General features: G+C 43.8%; 1 protein-coding gene across 3 annotated transcripts in view; it reads left to right on the top strand.

Annotated features, from left to right (window-relative positions):
• Crybg1 (crystallin beta-gamma domain containing 1) overlaps window positions 1-26,116 on the top strand; it is a 181,463-nt gene that overhangs the window by 102,329 nt on the left and 53,018 nt on the right. For 2 of the 3 annotated variants that reach the window (XM_074077510.1, XM_074077517.1), the window contains one exon: window positions 23,813-25,308. In XM_074077510.1, coding sequence (XP_073933611.1) covers window positions 23,813-25,308 — 1,496 coding nt within the window. Of the gene's footprint in view, window positions 1-8,705; window positions 8,904-23,812; window positions 25,309-26,116 lie in introns of those variants that run through there. The other variant, XM_074077525.1, reaches the window with a different exon arrangement.

The raw sequence follows: 26,116 nt of genomic DNA, 5'->3' as shown, positions 1-26,116 counted from the left end.
CAACTTGGGTTGCCATAACAAACAGCAGAGACTTGTAAAATAGACATTTATTTCTCACACTTGTGAAACCTGGAAGTCCAAGAGGAAGGTGTTGGCAGAGACACTTTCCGGGGAGGGATCTTCTTTTAGGTTGTAGGTGGCTGTCTTTTCAGTGTATGTTCACATGGCCTTTCTTAGGTGTGTGTGAGACACACAGAGAGAAAGAGAGTTATAATGGCACTGACTCCACCATGAGGACCCAACCCTCACAACCTAATCTAAATCTACTTACCTCCAAAAGGCCCCTCTTCAAATACCACCACACTGGGGGTTATGGATACACCACATGAATTTTGGTGTAACAAAAACATGCAGTCCATAGCACTGGGCCATATGGCAATTATTTGTTTAACATTTTAAGAAACTGCCAAACTACACCATTTTACAGTCCCTCTGGCAATGTATAAGGCTTCCATTCCTCATCCTCTCCCACACTTACTGTCTCTCCTTTGCATTGCAGACATCCTGGTGGGTGTGGCTCATTGTGACTTTGATTTGCATTGCTCTAATTATCAGTGGTTTTATGTGTCTGTTTATATTCTTGCTGGCTATTTACATATCTTCTTTGGAGAAATATCTGCCAGTGCTTGCTCATTTTTGTATAGGGTTATTTATTTGTTTATTGTTGAATTTTAAGCATTCTGTATACTAGACTTTTATCAGCTACTGATTTGCAGAATTTTCTGTTATTTATGAGTTATCTTTTCACTTTCTTAGTAACATTCTTAGAAGTGTGAATGTTTTTTAATTTTGATGAAAAGTCCTTTTTTTTTAGTTGATTGTTAGGTGTCATAAGAAAGCAAAGATAAAGTCAAAGTCACAAAGATTAAACCTATGCATTCCCCTGTTTATAGTTTTAGCTGCCATATGGAGGCCTTTGATCCATTTTGAGTTAACTTTGTGTATGAGGTAAGATGGAGGTAGTGTTGCATTTTGCTACAAATACAGTTTTCTCCATGGCATGATGCCAGTGAAGACAGGATGGACTTAAGAGATGATTGAAGTCCATGAGCTACAGGCTGATATCTCACAAAGCTGGAGAGTGAACTTCACAGACAATGAGAAGAGTGTAAAGCAGGAGTTGATAGAGATAGAAAAGTGTAAAGTGGGAGAGTAGAGCCCCCAGAGTTGGGGGGTGGGAATGCCCCAAGAGAGTGTGCCTGAGAAATGACGACATGATCAGAGGTTTTTATCCTTTCTCTCCCGGGCCTGGCTCAATCTCTATGCTAATTAGGTGAGGAGAAAGCAGCACTCTGGTTGGCTGTGCCTGCAACATTCTGATTGGTCCTGCACCAATTATTCTAGTCTGTCCTGCCTTTCCTACTTTCCACTCTGGAAGGTCACAGGGAGGTCATAATAGAGGTTTCCAGGGGTCCTTTTGTCTCATTTCCCCCTCTGAAGAAGTAACCCTAACTACCACTTGGGAAAAAGGGGTGCTGACTGCTCTTTGGCTGCTTTAGCTAGAAAGGGGCATTGGTGGGGGACGGCAGTCAGGGGCCTATCTAAGGGTCCCCAGTAGACGGAGGTCTTTATTTGAGGCTCCCAGTTTTAACTTAAGCTTAAGCAGTGACAGGGAAATTTAGTTGTCAGGAAATTTAGTTGTGCGGTATGGCACATACAAAACTGTATGATTTGGAGCTGGACAGCTCTGGCTGTGACTGTGGACACTGTTTACCAACTCTGTGCCCTTGGACAAGTAACTCACCTTCTCTGAACTTGCTTCCTCTTTGTAAAATGGAGACAATAACAGCACCTCTTGAGGCTCAATGAACCTCAGGTATATAAAGTGCTTAGCAAAATGCATGGGGCAGAGTTCATTTAACTCTTATGATTACAGCTCATAAAAATAGAATACCAATATCTGCTAGCTGGTGTCCCTCAAAGACTTCCAACCCTACAAGGGCACCTGTCCTTTATCGTTTAAATAAAAAGATGGGACTCCCCCTGCCCCCAATTCCACATGCAGGGCAAAGCTGAAGTCCTCACCTCTGGCTCTGATCCCTCCCTGAGGACCACACTTTCTTACCTGTCCTCCTGAGCTTCCTGGCCATAAGTCACCTTGTACTTGGAACCAGTCTCCTTCATTTTCCCAAAGTACCACTGTCACTGCGGTTGTATATGTATAGTAACTTTTACTGAGGGCTTGGCCCAGGAGGGCAAACAGTTGAAAAGGGCATTGCTTGCTGCTGTTGATAAAATTTCCCCACTCGTTCCACTCTCTGGATTTTCTCACTGGTGTTTTTCTTCAATCCAACCTCTTATTGATTTATGAGTCATGCTGCTTCGTGCCACCCCACCCCCACCCAGGCCTCATACAGAAATGGATATGATAAGTGTTTTGTTGCAGTAAAGTTCCCTTTGTGATAGTAAATAAGATACCTGGGATATCAGTGGAGGCGAGGGGGGACATAGACGACACCCTGATGTTCACTGCCTAGTCTTAGCCTGAAGAGTCCCAAGAATCAGGAAGCAGGGAAAGAGTGAAATAAACATCAGAAAAGCCAGAGGGCAAAGGACCTCATCTATCCTTCTTTTCCTTTTTCCCCTTTTTCTTTTTTCTTTTTTTTTGGTAGAGAGGGATGGGGCTGAACTGACTTCATGCTTACAAAGCAGGTGCTCCGTCATTTGAGCCACACCTCCAGTCCATCTTGCTCTGGTTATTTTGGAGATGGCGTCTTGTGAACAATTTGCCCTAGCTGATGTCCAACTGCAATCCTCCCCATCTCAGCCTTCCAAGTAGCTAGGATTACCCAGCTTTTCTTTTTGCTTTTTTGAGATAGGGTGTCATTATGTAGCCCAGGATGGTTGCAAATTTGAGATCCTCTTGCCTCAGCCTCCCAAGTACTGGGATAACAGGCATGTGCCATCGTACCTGGCCTCTTCTGTACCAAGAAAGCATCCATTCTCTTAACCCAGACAGGGATGCAAACACTCGCTACCTTTGTTCACGCAAAAATGTTCTCCTCTTGCTCTATTCATTGGCTACCTGTTCACCACCAATTAAGTATCATCCAGCTCCAAAAGGCAGCTTGTGTCTCAGCCACCAACGTGCTCCATGGGCACCTTCCTGAGTAGCCATTGAGCACATCCTTCCATCTCCACTTGCTCATGGCTCTTCACATGGCCTAGGATGGGCACTCTTCCATTTGTACCTCACAAAGCTATCCACACTCTGGCTTGTGTCCCACCTTCCCAAAGCCTGCCCTTTCCGCACATTCCCCAAACCCTTACTCGGTATCACGAATACATACATGGGCTGCCTGCGTTGTCATTGCTTGGGTGCCTATATTACGATTGCTGGTGGATTCAAATTCCTTGAATGCGTAGGCTAACCCTTATACTTTTAAAATGTGATGTAAAGTATGTTACAGCGCTTAGTGCATAAAAAGTGGCTGGGAACTATTCTGGAATATTGAATTCCTTTTCCATGCTGCACAGTAACCTGTTACAATGTTGCAGCTGAGAACATCTCAGTGATCACCTCTGGCTTAGCTGGGTCGGTCCCCTGTTCAGGGTGTCACAGGCTGCAGTCAAGGGTCAGTTGAGGCTTGGGGTCCTCTTCCAAGCTCATATGGCCGTTGGCAGGACTCATGTCCTCGGAGCTGTAGCAGCCTGCTTCATTATGGCCATCAGGACAGAGTTCCCAGTACTTCACATCCTCCCCTCTAGGTATTGTTTTAAAGGGCTCACCTGATTAGGACAGGACCATCTAGGAAAATCTCCCTTTCGAGATTGTAGGGAATGATTACACCTACAGAAATCCCTCACTATTGCCAGCTAATGCAACCCAATTTTGGGAACAGCATACATCCTATTCACAGGGACTGAGAGAGAGATTACACAGGCCAAGTGCACTAGAGGGTGGGAATCTGGAAGCTGTCTTAGAATTCTCCACCACAAATATTTTAGGGCAATGGTCTTCATAAAAATTTTTTTAACTAAAATGCAAGTACTCTTTTAAATGTACAAGCCTTCTGCATTACTTTTCATTGCTGCTGACAAAAGACCTGATATAAACATCTTAAAAAGGAAAAAGCATGGTTTGGGCTCCTGGTTTCAGAGGTTCCAGTCCATGGTTGTTGCTTTGGGTCCGTGGTGAGGCAGCACGTTGTGGTGGGAGTGTGTGGTGGAGGAGGCCGCTCACCTCATGGCAGCCAGGAAGCAGAGAGAGAAACAGGAAGTGGACAAGATATCCTTTCAAAGACACACCCCCAGTGACCTACTTCCTCCAGCCAGGCCTCAACCCTTAGTTTCCACCCAATAATGCCATCAAATTCCGAATCCACCAGTGGATCTCTCAGAGGATCTTTCCACTGATTAGGTCAGAACCCTCATGGTCCAATTACTCCTCAATGACAGAGTCACCAGCTGGGGACCAAGTCCTCAGCACATGAACCTTTGGGGACATTGCACATCTAAACCACACATTTTCAAATACAGTATATGAAAGAACACATAACTCCCCATCATTTTTTTGGTAGACCGAAAGTAAAGACAATGCTTTTCCATCATTTTCATTTGGTTGTTGTTTATGTTGTTTAGAGTTGGTTTTAGTTCATTTTAATGTAGAAAATGACAAAAATTATCTTTTGTAAGTGATAAAATTGAGTTTAATTAGAAGCTGGGGAAACAGAGATGAGATGTCTGTTTAATAAGTGCAAGGTTGAGGAACATAGAAAGAACTATGAACACCAGGTACGGTGCTACACACCTGTAGTCCCAGCCACCAGGAGGCTGAGGTGGGAGGATCAGTTGAGCCTAGGAGTGGTAACATAGTAAGCAATGTAGTGTGTCTCCCCTACTATCTAAAAAATAAAGAAAGAAAGAAAGAACAATGGGATGATTTTGTCTTCTCTAGGAGACCAATGCTTCCAACAGGGCGTAAAAACCTACCACAGAAGACTCCTTAGTTCAATAAACTAGCCCAAGTTAGAGTTGTCATTTCCCTGTCGGAATTCTGCCCTGCTTTTTATTTAAATATATTCCCACAGTTGGGGTGATGTAATGCCAGAACCCCTAGTTTATCCTGTATGAATGTGGGCTGTTTCCCCTGGAAGGGGGACCACCATGCAGAACACAGGTGGCCCTGTCTGAGGTCTATTAAAAGGACAGGAGGACGGTTCCATAATTCTGGTTCACCAGGGAGACTATGAAAGAAGAACAAGTTGAAATCTAATGTAGTAGATAGAAGCAGAGGATGATTTCTTTGGGGAATTTTTAGAGTTTAAATACTGAGTTTTGGTGTTGGGAAGATGTGTGAGGCCCATGAACACATGTTCTACAAGTGTTCCTACGCACACGTATGACTTGTAGCTGAAATATGTTTGTGTGGATTTTTTCCAGTGTGATAGGGAAGGAAGAGCCAATGAATGTGGGAGGGAAGCCAGGCGCTGGAAATTTTGTTTTCCTTTACATCTAAGCTGCACTTCTGTGCTTTGCAGAAATCTGGTCTTACAGATTCGCATATGAGGAGGGACCCAAGCTAGTATGGACCCCTGGGGAGTTTGGCTGAGGGGACAGGAAGAAGGCGTGCTGAGTTCTCCTTCCTTTCCCTACGCTCTGTAAAAAAGCTGTTTGTTGATGAGCACAGGATCAGTTTTCAACTTGTATTTAAAAAAATTGTACTAATGAAATAGCATGCAATCTTGATAAGCCTGGAAAGTAAGAGTAGCAGGTCTGCCACTCCTCTCCATCTGGGGTTCACTTAAGGAAGTTCTTGCAAGAAGATTTCATTGGTTTGCTTAAAAACAAAGTACAGGCTTGCCATTTTTATTTCTTTCATTATGATAATCACAAAGAGTAGCCTTTTTATCAAACACTTTATATAAAGAAAATGATGAAATCCTCACCAGTCATGCCAGAGTAGTTATTACGTGTGCTCAGTGAGCTTACCACTACAAAGGTTGCCCAGCATGAGCCACCTGTGCAGAGGCTGGGTGCCTAGGACAGACTCCTGATCAAAAACTGTCGGGAGCCAGCGAAGGCTGGAGACAGTCAAGGTCCTTTGACAGCACATATTGCTCTATAATACAGCCAAGAGAGCCATTTAGATTTGGTCTCATATTTTTCCTACAAAACTGTATCTTATCTTAATGGCTGATTTAGAATCCAGATTAAATATAGGTGGAGAAAAAGAGTAACAGAGGGGCAAATATGACCAAACTATACTATACGCATACAGGGAAATGCCATGATGAACTCCTTCCTGTGTACAATCTTATATGCCCAATAAAAAATGAATTCTTAACAAAAATAAGGAAATAAATATAGATGTGCAGCTTTGAGAATGAAACTGCATGGTCTGTGGAAACTTCCACTTGGACATGTTAGCTGTCCCCCAAGTTCAAGGTAACCGATGCTGGCTCCCGACCCTCCCAGATGGAGTTTTCTCAGTGTTCTCCAGGCCCACGACTGCATCCCGAGTTCTTTTGTGTTCATCTCTCTCTCTTCCAGTGTTCACTCTCCCAGTCTGCTCTTTCTCTCTCTTCCTTTCCACAACTGGTAGAACTCCAGCCCCTTAACACTTCACATCTAAGCTGCTGACCCCAGGTCCCTGTCCAGTGGGCCCCAGCAGATGCTACCATGCTTGTGTTCCTCCAACACTGGCCAGATAATGTCACTTCCCTGCTCAGAAACCTTAGAGTTGTCCCCTTTCCTGTGACCCCACCTGTAGTCTTCTTGACCTGCTTTTCAAGGCTTTCCAAATGAGATTAATCTTCTCATTTGACCTCCCACTTACATGTTTGCCCATTCCTCATTGTGCCTGGTAATTCCAGACAGGCCTCTGTGCCCCTGCCACTCGGCTGCCTTTCTTCAGGCTGGGCCCTCACCTGGAGTGCCTTCCCGAGACCTGAGCCTTGTTAAATCTAGGTTTCAAGGCTGGTCTGTGGGCTCTGCTGCACACCCTCCGTGATCTCCTTCCTTTTTAACTCAAGCTTACAGATGTCTCCACTACATACATGAGCAGTTAATTATATGCCTGCCTGCACACTGGTGGTTGTTTTATACAGAAGTCTATAAGCTTCTAGAAGTCAAAATAAACTCTATATTCTCTGTCCCTCACACAGAGAGCGCTTACCACATAGAAGATATTGCTTGTTTCATTGCTTTTCTGTACAGGTTGGGTCAGTAGAAGAATTCTAATTTGCAGGTTATCTTATTACATACTCTTATAGTCATAGCACCAAAAAATGTTCTTAATATAAATGATTGCTACAAAATTGATTATTGACTAGATTATTATTAATTTATAAGGGCCTATCTATCAAATATAATGTTTCTTTAGAAAACACCCATAGCTAGGGCATGTGTATTTTAAGTGTTAATTCAAGTGACACTTCCTCAGCTAAACAGTATTTTTCCTACGTGGGCCATCAATAAATAGTAGCTATTTACTATATGTCTACAACATCCTGTACGTATCTCTAAATAACAACATTCCTTGTATCATCTTTACACACATGTCTTCATTTCTTTCCTTTTATCCTAAACTTTGAGTTTCTTGATGTTAAGGAACCCTGAATCTACAGGGACTAATGCAGAGCTGGCAACCAATAAATGCTTGTCGAATGAACAAGTGAAATATATGACATGTACAACAGGGATGAACCTTAAGACACTGTGCTAAGAAATAAGCTGGTCACAACAAGACAAATGTTGTATGATTCCATGTACAGGAGGTACCCATAAGTAGTCAGACTCACAGGCACAAAGTAGAGTGGTGATTGCCAGGACCTGGGGGAGGACAGCAGATAGAGGTTGTCCTATAGAGATAGTTTCAGTTTATGCAAGATGAGAAAGTTCTAGAGATCTATTGCACAACAGTATGAATATATATTTACTATATATATTCATTATAGAACTGTACACTTTAAAATGGTCAAAAGGCTAAATTTTATGTTATATGCTTCCCATAACCATTAAAAATAAATCAGAAAGGACCAGCATGCTGCCTGCTCACATCCTGGGGTGTGCTCACGCATTAACCTCTAGGTGCTTAACGAGTGTCTAATCCTGGTGGTCATGACCAAAGAAACGAGAGAGCATTTTTTTTTCTGCCTTATATCACCTAAAAATAAAATCAAATAATGAAGAAGTCTATTAGTAGTGCCACTATTTGTTGAAGAATGGAACATCAACCAAAGAATGTTCCCAAATGCAAATTTCTGAGACATACTCAAACTATAAACTTTTGGGCTAAATGTTATAATAAGTTATAATTACTAGATTATATTTACTGATGAATATAGGTGTTAGTTATTTGGATATTAATGAAACAGACTTTTTTTTTAACCTTTTCTGTATTATGTGACATGCTCTCAGACATTTTTTAACAATATTAGTTGGGATATGGTTTGTGGGATATAATTTATACCTTTAAAAAAAAGCATAAGTAAAAGCTGTAATTACAACAAAACAGAATAAAAATCAGCATTAAAGACACTTTACCTTGTTCAGAGAAAGAAAATCAAAGCAAAGATACCTAACTCTGCCTACTTCCCATCCACCTGTATTCTGGTTTTTCACATAACATATGCAAGGCAACTTTCCCCAAACTACTTACTACTTCCTCTGTTGTTGGTTTGGTGTCACACCCAAAATTGGGCGCACCTCTTTAACCCTTTCAACTCTTGAATCAAACACACCCTTATGAATGCGCTGTTCCCATCAGTAGTCAGCTGTGGCTGGGGAGAGTGCGGTTCCTGGGAAGGTGAGTTGGCAAGAGTTGAACAGGGCGGACTGGAGGAAGACAGGCCAGGTGCTGTGAGAAGTAAGAAGACCGACGCCCGGAATGCAGGACTGTCTGCGCTCTATCTCCTATACTCTTTTGGTGTGTTGATAGAAAGCTGAGAAGCAGCAGCATGGTAAGAGAAGAAAGCAGTTTTTTTATCGCTTCATTGCCTAAGACCTTATTTTGGACTTACCTAGCAGCAGAAGTATTAATAATACCAATTAACTTCACAGTGTGTTTATTGTCTAGATCTGGCAAATTCTTAAATAGGCATAAGCAATTGCGAATAGATAGAGGAAGGCTGAGCACCCTGGGAGAATGAGCTTGAGTGGCAGTGAAATCCTGGGGATGTCAGTGCACCTGTCTGTTAGTTCTAGGGTTTTTAGAAGATTTCAGGTGTTCCTTAGCAAGCTACTCTTGTTCAGTAATTCAAGTTCCTTCCATCAGCCATTCTAAAGTCTGTTTTATAGATATGCTGTTGAGTGTGCTCTAAAGAACTTATTTAATCCTTTCCCCACCATGAGTTAAAAAAAAAAAGCACTTCTCCCCCACGCCTTTTTTTAAATTTCAAAGGCAAAATGATACCCAGCCCCTTGGGGGAAAAACACTCATAGAGAAACATTGTTTTAACAGGCAGGATGGCTCTTCATTCTTCTTTCTGGTAGAAGTTAGAAGTCTATTGCACATCCTTTTAAAAATGTAGGTTATCTGTCAAGCGCATTCTCCAGTGGGTGTTGGCCGCCTGCTGCTCTCACCTCCTGCCCATAACAAGTTATTATATATTGCACATACTTTCCCCAAATGAGAATTATTAGGACACAAAAATTTATGGGACCGACTTGGCCTCTTACAACCCTATTATTCAAGAAGTGCTGGGGATTAAAATAAGAGAAAAAAAAATCTTGTAAACTTTTAAGAAAAAGAAGTTTCTGTAAGGCCTATTAAACTTTGCTTCACTAGCTTGATCATAGATACATAAATACGAAAGTCCAGGTAAGTGTAAGGCATCATTGCCTCTCCTTTCTCTGTTGAAACTTGAATAGTGTGCTGGCAGAGTGGCTCAAGTGATAGAGTTCTTGCCTAGCACGTGTGAAGCCCTGACTTCAAACCCCAGTACCACTAGCAAAAAAAAAAATAAATAAATAACCTTAAATACTTAACACTTTCCTTGCCACTTGATATTTCGGACACACTGGCTCAACAGCTACACTGACAAATAGTCCTTACACTGAGCTGTGAGCTTTTAATCTTCCCCTGGAAGATCTTAACAGAATTAATCTCTTGCATTTTATAAAAATTAAGGAAGCCTTTTTGAAACACTTGCCAAATTAAAAGAATCAAACGTGTGGGTATCATGACTATTTGAAGCTTAATAAGTGAAATTTCTGGTATTTTCGTCAGCCATCTTATTAGTGCCTAATTGTAACCACCTAAAAATGTACTAAGCAGATTGCTGTAACCACAGTCTAGGAGCATTGCTGGGCGAGCCTGGGTTGGGGAGACCTGTGGGAGGAGGTATATTGGCGGGCTGGATCATTCTGAAGGATGTTTCTCTCTTGAGTATCTCTGAGATATGAGATTATACATGGAAGGCACAGGGTATTAATATGTTTAGTATTAGTACTAAAGGTACAGATTACTAGCAGGTACTAACAGCATGGTGACCAGTGAGAATGACATTTGAATTTTAATTCAAAATGTTGAAATGGGCAGAGCCTGCTGTCCCTGCCTCCAGGCGGAATCAGTACTAGGGCCGTGCAGGAAAGCTGGGTGTGCAGGCTTGTCTGCCTCAAGCCTGTACAGGAGCAGGGTTGGCCAAAAGCAATCCAAATGCACAAGCTGAGGCAGAGGGAAAGCACCCGAGCTCACGCTGCCTGCCAGGAAGAGACTGGCTGGAGGGAGGTGATGAAATGCTTTACTTTACAAAGCTGAGGGAGCAGCACACTGCACAGTCTCCCCACTCCTAACACACACACAGTCCCGGTCTCTACTGCCACCAACCCATCCCACCTGCCCCAAGACAATCTGAAGAGACAGCAGAGAATGTCCAGAGGAGGGGGCAGCTGGTCTTTCTGAGGGTGGAAAGGAAGCCAGTGGAAGGGCTGGTGGGAAGCAGTATCAGATGATGAACAAAAGCCCTTACACAGGTAATTTGCTAGGCCCCAGTCAGTTAAAGTATGAGTTCTCCCAGGTTGGTAGCTCCAGTGTAGCTCTTGGGGTTTGGCTGGAGCTGCCCCCCCGCCCAGGTCTGTTTCCTGTCCATACCTGCCCCAACCACAGTCTCCTCCTCCTGCCCTACCTTCTTTCACTGCAAGCTCAGTTTCTCAGCTCTTTCTGGGTCTTACATGACCTGCGTCCTTCTCCCCTCTGTGTGGGGTGTGTGTGTGTGTGTGTGTGTGTGTGTGTGAGAGAGAGAGAGAGAGAGAGAGAGAGAGAGAGAGAGAGAAATGCAGCCAAAATGAACAGAATGAAGGTGAGTTTTCACATGGCTTGAGGATAGCACTTACACAGGTCTGTTATGTCTGTTATTCTGTTATGACGGACCTGGCTTATGATGGTTCTTAAGAAATGTTAGCTGGAATAAATCACAAAAGAGGAAAAATAAGTATATAAGAGGTATTCATTCAATGCCATTCAAAAAAAAAAAAAAGAAATTCATGTTACCTAGTCATTTTGATCTATAGCTTGCATCAGAAAACATAGAGTATAATGATTCTAAAGCAAGCATCAGTATAACCAAACACAGGCCAAGAAATTTTTTGCTGCCACCTCCTAAGTCTCCCTGGGTCTCTCTAATCACATCCCTCCCTTATCGCTAAGGCAGGACCACGGTGAGGGGAATGAGGTACTTGCATCAAGAGTAAAATTTAAAGCAGCACTCAAACACTTAGTATCAAGACACATAATATTTAAATGCAATATTTAAAAAGACAAAAGTTAAAGATCCTTGATGAATAAAATAACATATTAAATAAACACAGGATCCACACCACCAAGTATCCTTCACTGGTGGGATCATATCGCTTTTCCTCATGGTTTTACCTTTAAATGTACCTCAGGACAATATCACTTATTTTCTCTATGCGTGAATTTCATATAAATGGAATTATTACTAGGTTGTAGATTTTTCAGTCAACATTGTATTTATGAAATTCATCCACGGATTGTGAACAGCCTAAGGTCATCATCTCTTTATTCTATTTTATGGCTGCACTACCATTAATTTATTTGTCCTCAATCTTTTCCAGTTGGGAGCCATAATGAAAATCTGCTGTGAACACTTACACTCTTGTGCATATCATAAACTTCTTCAGAGCAGCAGTTCACAGGGAGGTCTGAGGACCCTTGGGGGTACCAGAGGTCTTCAGGGGAGTCTATGATGTCAGAACTATTTTCAAACAATATTAAAATGTTGTTGCCTTTTTCACAGCCCATTCTTGAGAGTGTACAGTGGGAATCCATCAGAGGAATGGGGTGTGCAGTGAGTGGTGTCTTGTTCTGAGGACTAAAGGATGTGTCTTTAGCATTGTTGAGCTTTTAATTTCTAACCTAACTTTTGATAAATATAATCTACATAAACAAAGACTCCTGGGGGTCTTATTTTATTTTATTTTTTTTAGCAGTACTGGGATTTGAAGTCAGGGTCTTGTGCTTGCTAGGCAGGTATTTTACCATTTGAGTCATGCCACCAGCTCAAGGGCTCCTTAACTTTTAAGAGTGTTAAAAGGTTCTAAAATAACATTTTTGAGTGTTACTGCTCCAGGGAAGATATTGAAGCATGGAATTTCTTGTGCCCAGGATATATGCACACCTTCATTTCTATTAGATAATGCCAAACTGTTTTCCAAAATACTGCTACCGATTTTCATATAGATCACCAGTAAATGAGAGTTCCTACTTCTTGAGGCCTCTCTCATATTAAGAATTATCATTCTGCTGCAGTTTTCCAATGTAGTGGTTGTGTAAAGATATCTCATTGTGGTTTTCCTTTTTGTTACCTTGATTACTAATTAGGAATGTATCCTTGCCAGGCACCAGTGGCTCACGCCTATAATCCTAGCTACTCAGGAGGCAGAGAGAAGGAGGATCATGGTTCAAAGCCAGTCCAGGCAAATAGTTTGTGAGACCCTATCTCAAAAAATCCCATCACAAAAAAGAGCTGGTGGAGTGGCTGAAGGTATAGGCCTTGAGTTCAAATCAAACCCCAGTACTGCAAAACAAAGAAAAAAGAAATGTATCCTACAGAAATAATTAAGGAAATGTTGTAGAACTAAGCTACAAATATGTTTTCTTCTGTCTACAATGCATTAAAAATAACACAAAAAAACATCTATAGGGGTCTGGTGGTGTGGCTCAAGTGGTAGAGACCCTCCCTAACAAGCATAGGCTCTGATTTCAAACCCCAGCACTGCCAAAAAAAGAACTGTCAGAATTGTGTCTCATTGACATGGTGAAATTAACTGCAACCATCAATAATATTAATATAGAAATATATTTAATAACATGAATTCAGTAAAAGAACAATACACATATAATATATACAAAATGATATTATATAATGCCCTGGAAACAAGCCAGGAAGAAAAAATAGTAGTGTTTTGGGATGGAATAAGGATAATTTGTATTTCATTCATTGGTCTTATTTGTAATTCTGACTTCCAAATATGAGATGTATATATTTTATGGTGTCTGTATTAGTTAGTCTTCTGTCACTAAAATAAATAGCTGAGATAATCAACTTATAAAGAGAAAAGTTTTGCTTGGCTACCAGTTTTGGAAGATCCAGTTCATGATCAGTTGGCCCTGTTGCTTTTAGGTCTGTGGCAGGTAGTAGTGCATGGCAGGGAGTGCATGGTAGCGTAAAACCAGTCACCTCATTCCAGAATTACGAATTCTGGAATTCCTAATGGCAAAAGAAAAAGAAAGAGGAAGGCACCTGGGTCCCACAGTGTCCCTCTTTGCCCAACAATCACCTTAGGACCTGCCCAGTGGCCTAAGATCTCTCACAAGGCTCCACCTCTTAAAGGTTCCACCACCTTTCAATAGCACCATGCTAGAGACCAAGACTTTAACACAGAGCCTTCAAGGGATACTCCAAATCCAAACTATAGCAGTATCCTTTCCATTCCCTGTCTCTTCTCACTTCCTGAGAGTCTGTTAGGTGTTTTATAAACATCTCAATGGATCCTTAAAACAATCCAGAGGACAAGTGTTTTAGAAACTGGATTTTTGGGGGGAATCATTTGATAAGTCTAAGGCTAGAGACAGGCCTTTGTTCCTGACAGAAAATCATTCCCTGTGATAAATGATTGTTCCCAAACCACTGGGAATTCCATTATACATTGCTGTCTATCTCTTGCTTAATGCCAGATGGGAAAGTAAGGGATTTCTGAAAAACATGGTTGAAATTGTGTTCATTTGATAAAAAAATATATACAGTTTATTGGCACCAAGTACTGATGAAGGATTGGGGACACAGAGGTGAATGAGATTACATTCTTGTCCTTGTGATGTGTATATTCTGCAAGAGAGCAGACATAAGATAATAAAGAAGTACTGTGTACAGATAAATATGCAGTATCTTTTGGGTAATGATGAACGCTAAAAAAATAGAGTTACAGTTATTGTAAGTGAGGGTCCTGTTTTACATAGGGTGAGCCAAAGGTGTTCACTTCACAGTCGTGTATCTGCTGACATTATGACTACCAAAAAATGAAAAAAAATTAACAGAAAAGTAGACTTCTGTTTGTTTTCTTTATTCTAGCCAAGGCATATTATATATGAGTGTTCATAAACAATGATATGCTGCCTTCTCTGGAACATTAACTCTTAAAACTTCATGAGATGCAGCTGTTCTTTTTATCACTGACTGATCAGCTCTTACTAGTTACTTAGCATCTGCAACTTTACCTTGGGCTACAAAGCATCAGCAAAAAGACTGTGATGTGGTGATCACTGTCATAGGACACCGTGTACTTTGCAATACAGGGTCACTGCATTATGTCATGTGAGTTTCTCAATTCCCTGTGTGACAGATGTGGCATTGTTGAGAGGATAAATGATTGGATTCCTTTTTACTAGTATTCCTGAGTTCTCCTCATGAAAAATGCAGTTTTCTTTCTCCTTTTGTTCCCCACTCCCCCTTATTTTTCATTTTAATTGAGACAGAGTCTCACTATGAAGTCCAGACTGGTCTTACACCTGAGATCCTCCTGCCTCAGCTTCCTGAATGCTGGACTTACAGGCATGTACCACCTGGGAGGCTGAGGCAGGAAGATCATGAGTTTGAGGCCAGCCTGAGCTATGTTGTAAGCTCCTGTCTTTAAAAAAACAAAAAAAAAAAGGAAAGAAAGAGAAGAAAAAGAAAGAGAAAGAGACAGAGAAAGAGAAAAAAAGAGAAAAGAAAGAAAAGTTTTGCTAGGAAGTCAGTAATTCTTACTAGAAGTTACAGAAAACTGAGAAATGTCTCAGTTACACTAACATATATTGTTATTTGGTACATTATTCCAGTATATATTAATTGGAAAGATAAACATTATTCCATTTTCTAGAAATAAATTCACCATTTTCTGCTACAGTTTACAATGTGGTTAAACTGACCTTAAGTTCGGAGGTCTCAAGGTCACTCATTACCTTGGCGGCAGCCCATGTCCAGTGGTGCTGTGTTGGCAAGGCTTGCCCACTCTTCTTTATAGAGCTGCTCTCCCCAGTCCTGTCTCCTGGTCTCCGTCACTTCCCAGTGCTGTGGACTTGACAGGCGCCTGGCGGGAGGGCAGACAGGCTGTGTCCTCTCTGTGACCACTCCACTTTCCTCTCCCCAACTGGTTCCCAGTCTCTCTTATCACCTGTTTATAAATGGATCAACTAATTGAACATTAGTCCTTGCTCTTTTAGTACTTAGATTCTGAGAGTCACTGAGGGGTCGTTAGTGTTTATAAAGTCACTAATCTTAGATTTTCTTTTTTCTTTGGTGGTCCTCGGGTTTGAACCCTGGGCCTCATGTACTAGGAAGGCACTCTGCCGCTTGAGCCACTCTACCAGTCCTAACCTAACTATTTTTTATCTTTGACATGAGTTGTGTAAATTATTCTTTTCAACTTGCATAGTTAACAAACATGCTTTTTTGGTTCTGAATCAATAAAAAAAAAAAAGGCACTAAGTTGGCTACTTCATAATGAGCACATTTCCATTTTCCAGTTTGGCTAAACTTTAATTAGAAACTCACTAGTCTGTGAATTGATTATGTTAATCAGGATATGCTCAACCCAGGAAGGTGGGATAAGAAGTACTTCTGTTATAATTTCAAATCCCTTCATCTCTTTTAGTTACACATTGTGCACACACACACACACAAACTCGCCAAATTAGGATTTACAAATATTCAACTGTAAAGCAAATTAATTCAGCCTGACAGTTATGATTGTGAGAAAAAATGCTAGGGAGACAGTTCAGATTACATTATTGGTTACTCACAACCAGGCACACGGTGTTGGTGGTGTTCCAGCCCAGGAAACAATAGCACAGTAACTTGGGTAACTGGGGAAAATACGCAGGAGTAGTTACAAAGTATGGGTGAGCTTTCAAGAATATTAAGAAGTTGTAGCACCAGTGTTCCTCACTCACATGGCCTCACTTAAAGCCCTGTGCCTAAATCTGTAATCTAGAATTTTTTTTTTTTTTTTTGCACTCTTTCTCAAAGAAAGCTTTCAAAGTTCTGCAGACTTCAGCCTCAGAAAACTTGGCGGTGCCCCAAGCAAAGACTAGTGAAGACCCCCACCGGCACTGGATGAGATCCTTTTATACCTAGGCCTGAAGGGCAAGAGGAGGAAGTCATTACTGGAAGCTAGAGTCTAACTTCTGGGTAGGACCCATAGACTGAAGCACTTGTCAAACTCAGCACATTCAACTCTGAATCTAACCAGGAGAGGGAGATGGGGAAATAATACCTGATTTCACTCTACTTCCTCGCTTTGGTCTCCTGCCAGGGTCCCTGGTTAAAGGGTAAGGGGTCAATTTCTACATTCCATCCTGGTTAGGTGTCTGGCACACTGACAAGGCTAAAGAGGGGTGAGCCAGCAGAAATACCCAGCAACACGGTTTACAATTACCTGAGTTCTATCGAAGAGCTCCCTCGCAAGAGAGCGCTCACCTGCTGTTTACGCCATCACATCTATCAGTGCACTGCCAGGCCTGGGAGTCAGCCTGCCACACGGATGGAATGCAGTCAGTACAGTCATATTATTCCAGCAAAATCTTATTTTTCTAGTGTTATACTGTAATTTCAACTGTGAAAAATTACTGAGTTAAGTTTTGGAAAACCTGACTTGTGTCTTAGGAAAATTAGATTTGGGGGGGCTACAGTTTGCCTTTTTAAGGTAAGGAGAACCTTCTTGGCACAAAATAGATGCTCAATAGTTATTAGTAGACTTAATGAGTAAAAGACCATACAATTCACCACTCCATAGTCTTATCTTTTATCTTCTTTTCTGTTTGTCACTGGCTTTACCCTGTCTCTCAAAAAAAAAATAATAATAATAATAATCTGAAGACAATTCCTTCCTGAAGCTGGAAGTCTGCTCTTTAAGGGAAATTCTTTGGAATAGTGGAAATTGAACTTTTTCATAAATGATGGCTTCTTATTCGGCAATGCTTATCTTTTTTTTAGGACATTATATCAAACCTGGAAGTTTAAAAACAATGGATTGTGACTGTTCTTTCACTCAGTGTGTGATTGTTGTCTGGTTTGAAGTGGCAGCGTTAGGAAAAAGCAAACATTTTAACTCCCAGTACCAAACACGCAAGAACAACAACAAAAAACAACTCAACATATTGAGCTGGAAGTAAAGGAGTATGTGTGACATGACATTGAAGGCTAGAAAAGAGATTTAAAAAACAAACAAACAAGTACTGGAGATGGGGTAGGACAGTCATTGGAAGTAGTGACAGACGTTAGAAACAGTACACGGACAAGCAACTGTTCCACTCTAGGAGACTGGGGGAGTGACGATGGAAAGAAAGGCTCAGAAGGTCTACTGTGTTACTTACTGGTTGCACCATGTGAAATTGGACCATAGATCAAAAGTAGTTGAATGTGGTAATTTCAGAATGCTTTTTCATCATAGGCTTCCTGGCGGTTGAACAGTGCTGTAGTCTGTGGTCAATTAGGGCAAATGCTAGTCTTCACTCATTGTGATAGCCTGGGAAGAAATTGCTGTTAGAGCACAGATTGGATAGTTCATAGTTCTGTCTCCAAAATCATTAAGAAGTGGGTAACTGTAGTCTCAGCGACTCAGAAGGCTGAGGCAGGAGGATTTACTTGAGTCCATAAGTGTGAGGACAACCTAGACAACATAGTGAGACCCCATTTCACAATCCAAAACCAAAAATAATGAATAAATGAAATTCCTCTATTTTTTAAACTACACAAACTAAAGCTATTAAACAAACTATTTAGGATAAAAAAAAAAGTCCCCCAAAACATCCTGTGAGTCTAAGGTATTATGAAAGTCAAATCATACAGAATAATAGATATTGGAATCATTCCTCATCATGGCTGAACAGAGGTTAAGAGTTAAGGTATCTTTCAGGAATCAACAAAGTGAGATCTTGGGGAATCACAAGTGTTTTCAAAAAAGTGTTACCTTTGTACATTGGTGACCACATTCTAGACCAAACACAGGTGAGGACATGGAGCAAGAGCTTGCTTGACCGGCTATCTTGAGTTAGTCTTGGGCTGGGACCCAGCAGGAAAACTGAAGGAGTCAAAGCTCAGTGCCAGTGGCAGTATTCATGCACAGAATCCTCCCGTGGGCAGGAGAAGATGCAAATTCCTGACTGCACTCTCTTGGACAGAGAAGACATTTTGTTTTATGTAGAACTAACCATGATTCTAGGTTCTCTCCAAGAATGGGAATAACTCTTTGAAAGGGAAGAGGGATGGTCTTAATTCTTTTGTTTATCTGAGACAGGATCTTGCAATATAGCTAAGGCTGGCCTTAAACTTGATATGTAGCCCAGGCTAGCCTCAAACTTGAGATCCTCCTGAGTGCTAGTATTATAGGCATGAGCCACCAGACCTGACTCCTAAATCTTTTATTTTGGCAGTTCTGGGGTTTGAAGTTAGGGCTTCGTGCTTGCTAGGCAGATGCTATACTGCTTGAGCCCTTTTGCTCTGGTTATTTTGGAGACAGGATCTCTCTTTTTTGCTAAGGTTTGCCTGGATTACTATTCTCCTGTTTTACACTTTCCACCGTAGCTGGGGTGATAGGCATGTACTACCATGCTCAGCTCTTTCTGTTGAGATGGGGGTCTCATGAACTTTTAGCCCAGGTTGGCCTGGAACCATTATCCTTCCAATCTCAGCCTCCCATGTAGCTAGGATGACAGACACATACTACCGTGCCCAGCTATTGGTTGAGCTGTGGAGGATGTTGTGAATTTTTTTACCAGGGGCTGGCCGGAAACCTTGATTCTCCCCTGCCTCCACCTCTCAAGTAGCTAGGATTGCAGGCATGACCCACCAGCACCCAGCAGCTCCTAAATCTTTGCTAGCAGCAAGTACTGGATGTCCACTTCCATCCCGAGGCTTGAGCTTGCTGCTAAGAATGCAGACAGAACATTTTTGTGTGTGTTTGTGCAGTGTGCTGATGAGGGGCTTACATTTACCAGGGAATGAAAAGGGGGAAAACATGAAAGACATTTCTTTAAAAGTTTATTAGTTACGTTTTCAAATAATCTGCTCAGGATATTTTTCTTGAGCCTCTTGAACATGATTTTAAGTGACTCCAATTGGTAATCTTAAAAAACAAAACAAAACCAAAAATACAACGTACTATTTTGCCTGACAATTTGGAGAGACTGCAGTATATTAGCCATTTATCCTGGATGTCCTGGCCCCCATTAAATGAGGAGATAGCACAGATTTCTGAAGTTACATAAGCACAAGGCAACGTTTACCAAGTGGCACCTGCAGGTAGTGGGTGCTGCCACACTGAAAAGGTTGAGATTCACAGAATGGCATTGCAGCCAGTGCTTCCTGGGCCTCTGAACACTGCTAGTGAAGGATCTCCTTGGATACTTATGTTCCCAAATGAGCTGCATTTAATTTTAACCAACAAGAACACTCTCAAATAGCTCCCAGCACACAACTCAGGGAACATCTCTAAAACATCCCAGTAGGGCACCGATGGGGAGGATGCCAAATCCAGGTTCTGCGTGGTGAGCTGCGAAGGTGGCTTTGAGTAAGGTGGGCAGAAGGCAAGTGATAAAAAGATAACAACAGAGGAAGCTCCAGGATTGCATGGGCTCCAAGAACATCAGTCTCAGAACCCTGCCTAGGACCAGATGAGAGACAGGATATGCGAGTCTAAGGGAGCATGAGCAGCCTGACTCACTTTGCAAAACACTGCCCTTTCTAACAGATCATCAGATTTGTGGTGGGGGTGGGAGGGGAGATGCTGCTGGTCTGTTGCCTTCCATCCCAGGTTTAAGACTCCAAACCCCAAAGCTCCTACCTACGAAGGGACCTACCAACATTCTGACAACTCTAGGGACTTCCGTTGTTTTGTTCTCCATCTGGTCTACTTCCTCCGTGAGCAGTGGAAAGAAATAATCCCACTTGAAAAGAAATGTGTACCCTGTTTAAGAAGGGCTATTCCTCAAAAACATGACTGAGGACTTTCTCCGGAGGAATGGGGCATTGTGAGCCTGCTCAGATGACCCTGTTCAGTGAGAGAGAGGCTCCTGGGGATCCCCAGGGATTGGCCCCTGGGGAAGACCACTTTCCATGTAGATGAAAGCCTAGCCTTTGAAATGATTTGAGGATCCCCTTTCCCCCATTCCTCCATTAAGAACTGAAATGTGTCCTCAAGCCAGACAGACTGCACACATTGCATTTCTGCTATTTCCCAGGAAAAGTGTTATTTTTAAAGCAGCTTATTAAGATATAATTTACATATAACCAATGGTGGTATACCCATTGCTTCATTTTATTTTGTTTTAAAAGAGGTAAGATCTTGCAAGGTTGCCCAGGCTAGCCTCAAACTCCCCAGCTAAAGCAATCCTGCCTCTTTCTCCTAATAGCTGGAACTATAAGTGTGAACCACCATGCTTGATTGGTATACCCATTTTAAGTGTACGATCTGATGAGTTTTGAAAGATATGTATACATTTGAACTATCACCGTAATCAAGATATAGAAATTTCCATTAACCCAAAAAATGTGTGTTTCTTCCCAGCCATAAGCCCCTCTCCCGGAACCCCTACTCTCAGGCAACCACCTACCTACTTTCTGTCATTGTATATTAGATACGCATTGTTTCAAATGTCATATAAATGCTACAATATGATATGTAACTATTTGAGTCTGGCTTCTTGCAATTTCTTTTTTTGTGGAGTGGGGGATTGAACTTGGGGTCTCACATGTGCTAGATAAGCACCCTACTACTGAGCTATGCTCCCAAGCCCACTAAGCATAATGGTTGAGATTCAGCCATGTGGTTACATATTTCAAAAGTTTATTTCTTTTTATTGTTGGGTAGTATTCTGTTGCATGGATGTATGCATCACAATTTGTTCATCCATTCACCAGTTGAAGGACTTTTGAATTGTTTCCAGTTTGGGACTATTATGAATGAAGTTGCTATGAACGTGTGTAAAAGCAAACAAAACTTGGAAATTGTAGGAAATTCAACGGAACAGTCTGGCAGGTGATAAACAGGCAGCTCTTAAGGAGAGTGGCAGGAGCCAAGTTGTTGAAAGTCAAGTTGAAGACCAAGCAATTGGTTCTGTAAAAAGAAACTTCAGCCAAAAATGGGTGGGGAAAAAGCCTATACTGTCCAAAGAGAGTACTGCTGATCAGGCACCTTTACAGCATGGGAAAAACGGGTTGCGACATCATTGGCAGGACAGAATAATATATACGCTTTGTTATTTTGACAAGAACTGGAATTGAGCCAATAGACCCAAACTTATTTTTCCCGGCTACTTGTTCAGGATCTGTGTGATGGCCTGTCCAGGAAACAGAGACAAAGAACTTTATATGCAGAGTAAGAAAGACTTCACTGATTATGGAGCCTTGGACAGGGATACATAACCTCAGCAAAAGGGCATAAAAACACTACTTACTGAAAAGACCTTTGAGAGAATAAAATACAAATCTATTGTAAATCACTTTGCAACTGTCTAGCACATAACGAAGGATGTATTATGATTTCAAATCATGCAATACCTTTGACGTGTAGTAAAAGAATCCAAATGTTTCCTTGGGAAGTCACAATGTTTCAGTGCATTTTCTGTTAAATCACAACGGAATTCTTCCTCTACACAACCACTGAAGATAAGGATCAAGCAAAATGTGGTTAGATTTTAGAAGCATATGGCTCATAAAGAGTGGGTTTGTCATTAGTGCATCTCCTGGGTCTCAGCTCTCTCGGTTCCAAAGTTCCCACCACATGCTGGCCAGGCCAGAAACCTTGCCTGGGGGGTTGTGAACAACTCCAATTCCTGAGCACTTCCTCAGGAGCTCCGACTCGGGGTGGGAGTGGAGAGCAGATTTCTGGAGTCTATTCCTCCGGCCCATTGGGGTTCGCGGATACTCTAAAAGGGGTCGTCCTAACGGATTTCAAGGAGCAAGAGTTGGAACTGGAGGACTTGGGTTTGAATAACGGCTTTAACACCCCTGTCCCCAGCACACTTTGCTCCAGTGTCAGCCTTCGGAAGTTCTTTCCTCATCTCTACTGTTGGGTAACAGCATTACTCATTCTGCCTCAACGGATCGCGTTGGCCCTCTTCTCTGCATGCTTCATTTTATCATAGCTTTCCTTTTCCCACCATCTCCGAGGTCCACTGGCTGCATGGCATTCCAATGAAATGGGGCTGCTTTAAAGTGACTCCGGAATCTCCCCTGAATAGTCAGTGTCGCCCTAAATGTTCACCTGCTGGGAAAGGTGGGCTGCTCTTCTGCCTCACCAGGGCTCCAGCTAGGGTCTGGCGTGTGAGTTAATTCCTAAAGGACTGCACTATACCTAAGGGCCTGGTGTCGGTGGGGTCGCTTATCCCACATACCACCCCACCCACAGGATCCAGGGATAGCTCGCCACTGGGCTCCGTTTCTCTGCCCCCGCCCCTCCCTCGCGCGGGAAAACCCCAGGGCGCGCCCGCCCTTTTGCAGATTCGCTTCCATCGACTTCTCCCGCGCTCCCCCGGGCTTCCTGCACCTGGTACCGGCCGTTTGGCTCCCGGAGGTGTCGGAGGGCAGGTTATGCCCCTTCCCCGCCGCCTCCCGCGCGTGGGCGTGTCCCCCGGCTTCTTTCCGCCCGCGACCCTAGGGCGAGGGGCAGGGTGGCGGGGTCCGCGGTAAGCCCAGCACGCCCCTCCCTCTCCCCGCCCCCTCCGACGGTCCTGGTTGGGCCCAGGACACAGCCCGCGCCTGGGAGCCGCGAAGGGGCGGGGCTGGGCCGCGGCGCGCGGGCGTTCGAATGCTGCGCGCCCTCCCATTGGAGGAGCGCCGCGCCGCGCTCCGCAGGGGCCGCCGCCTCCGCTCGTCCATCTGCGAGCTGGTTTCCTACTGTCCGCCTGCGGGCGGCTGCTAGGTTTTCCTCGCCCTTTCCCTCCTTTAGAAGAAAGGGTGGCGGTGCCAGGAAAATCCCGCCCTAAAATACCTTAGAGTGCTCTGCTGCTCAACAGTCACACCCGGCTGTTTTGAAATTGCATCCTTATTGAGGAAGGAGGTACAAAAGCAGAAGCTAGCACGTACTGGGAATTCCTTACTGTGTGTGTATATGCAGTTATTTTCGAATTTCCTTTTGAAACAAGAATTATAATGAAAGGAAATGCTATTCAATAATGGAGCAGGGTGTTTAAGAAAAAGTTCAAAAAGTGAAGCCAGAATTAATTTTGTTGGAAAGAACGTAGCAAAGCATTACTTTTCATTTTAGTTTAGACTTTGCTCTAGTACCCTTTTGGCTTGTAGTAAGTACGATGCCACTAAAGGGGAAAAGCGGATTCTCATATTTTCTCTCTCCATCCCCTCTCGTTTTCCAGTCCAGAGCACAACCACCAGAAGATAACCGAAAGAAGCCAGTTTTGGGGAAACTTGGCACTCTATTCACGGCTGGAAGGAGAAGGAACATCAGAAACGGGTTAGAGAGTCCCAGCAGTTCAAATATCAAATCAGTCCCTCCCAAAGATGTGAGAGAGAGTGACCAGAGCACGTCTGAGAGCAGCGAGCCCAAGCCACCGGATGCGTGCGCGGAGGGCTCCCCCCAAGAGACCAAGGGCGAACGAGGTATCCAGGCAACCTCCGGCGACGCCGAGCTGTCACCTTGCTCCATCAGCAGTGCAGCGGCTGAGCAGCAGTGCCATGAAAGTGATTCACCCCAATTAGCACCTCTGCAGGCAGAGGGAGAGACTTTCCCAGATGCCACCACCGCTGCCAAGCAGCTGCATTCCTCACCAGGGAACTGCTCGGGGCGAGAGAGCGCAGAGACGCCCGCCCGCGGTCCGGGGGAGGACGCTTTGCCTGATGCTTGCCACCAACCGGAGATATTCCGGAATTCCAGGGGTGCATCGGAGCCACCCACTAGGGAGCGGCCGGTGGGAGGACCCGGCGAGGCTCCTGACGGAACCCCCCGCGAGGGTGCCGAAGGAGGCTCCCTGGGGCCTCTAGACGCGCTCAGCCAGCCCCTCGAGGACGCATCTGTCCTGCCAGGTGATCCTGCCACCCAGGGCGCGGACTCCCAGCTATCCCGCGGCACCGCGCTGCCCGGCGAGCGCGCCCAATCTTCCAAAGTGTTAACTTTGGACATCTACTTGAGTAAGACTGAGGTGGCGCAGGTGGACGAGCCGGTCGTGATTACTCCCGGAGCAGAAGATTGCGACGATTCGGACGACATGGACAAGAGGGCGAGCGGTCGCAGGTCGGGCAGGCGGAGGAAGTCGCAGAAATCCACAGATTCCCCAGGCGCAGACACTGTGCCACCGGAGAGTGCAGCGCGGGACGACGCGGTGTTCGACGACGAGGTGGCGCCAAACCCCGCCACCGAGAACGTCTCTACGGAAAAGAAAGTGAAATCTCCGCGGGCCGCCCCGGACGGGGGCGTTGCCACCGCGCCGAGCCCCGGCCCCAAAGCGCAACCACGAGGGGAATCGGAGCGCAGCAAACAACCGCTCCCGGCCACGTCCCCCACCAAGAGGAAGGGCAGGAGCCGCGTCCCCGAGGCTGTGCCCAGTCCGCCCGCCGGCCCTCCGCGGGCCCCCGCCAAGGAGTCCCCACCCAAGAGGGCGTCGGCGCCGGACACCGGCCCCGCAGCCAAGGACGGCGCGGAAGAGGCGGCCCGGGTCATCCCGCGCGAGCTCACGGTCAAGAGCAGCTCGCTGCTGCCGGAGATTAAGCCCGAGCACAAGAGGGGCCCGCTCCCCAACCACTTCGACGGCCGAAGCAAAGAGCTGGGCAGGTCGGCCGGACCTTCCGACGAAGCTCTGAAGCCCAGGAACCACTTCGGTGTGGGCAGGTCGACCGTGACCACTAAAGTGACCCTGTAAGTAGCTGCGGAATTAGTGCGGGCAGAGGTCCGCTGGGGGGCTTTGCAGTGGTGGAAGGATTGTCTGCATTTAATTTTCTCCTCTGTGTTGAACTTCAAAGTGTGAAGGGCCGGTTCACAGACACAGGTTTCTGTATCTGTGACATAGCCTCGTGGGTTAATCTCTATTTTAATACAAGATCTAAATTTACTGAAGTAGGATATTCCCTGAGGCTCAGTGTTTACATAAATAATAGAGATAAGACTTCATGGCTTGATGTGAGCTAATTATGTTCTTTATCCAAAACGTCCTCTGGCATTGCAGGGTAAGATGTATTAAAAACACACATGGAGCAAACATTTAACATGTTCAGGGTGACCCAGGAGGTTTGACATGGGTGAGTTTAAGAGGATTCACAGAACCTCTTATGGAACTTGGTCCTGAAGCTTGAAGGTGTCTAATCCATGATTCTTGGTGACTTCTCCTTCTAGTGAGATTAGAAAGCCCGCTGATACTTTTTTTTTTTTTTCACTCCGGGATGAAAATTAGTTTTCAGTTATTGAAGAAAGACCAGTGTTCTTTTTTGTTGTTGCTTTTTGGTCCTGGCCTTGCAAATGGTGGGCAATTGCTGTACCTCTAGTTATATCCCCAACCCTCAGATCAGTTTTCTTACTGAAAATTATTCTATAAGTGAAAGGGCACAGAACAGACTGTAACTACAGCTGTTAAGTTTAATGGTTTTACAAATGTTTATTGAGTATCTTCCATGCCTGATACTGTACTGTATACTATGCAGGAGAAATCCTACAACTGTGATTCACCTTA

This window comes from Castor canadensis, chromosome 1 (assembly GCF_047511655.1).
Source record: "Castor canadensis chromosome 1, mCasCan1.hap1v2, whole genome shotgun sequence".
NCBI lineage: Eukaryota > Metazoa > Chordata > Mammalia > Rodentia > Castoridae > Castor > Castor canadensis.
The sequence above is the reverse complement of the archived record's forward strand: the minus strand, read 5'-3'. Positions and strand labels throughout refer to the sequence as shown.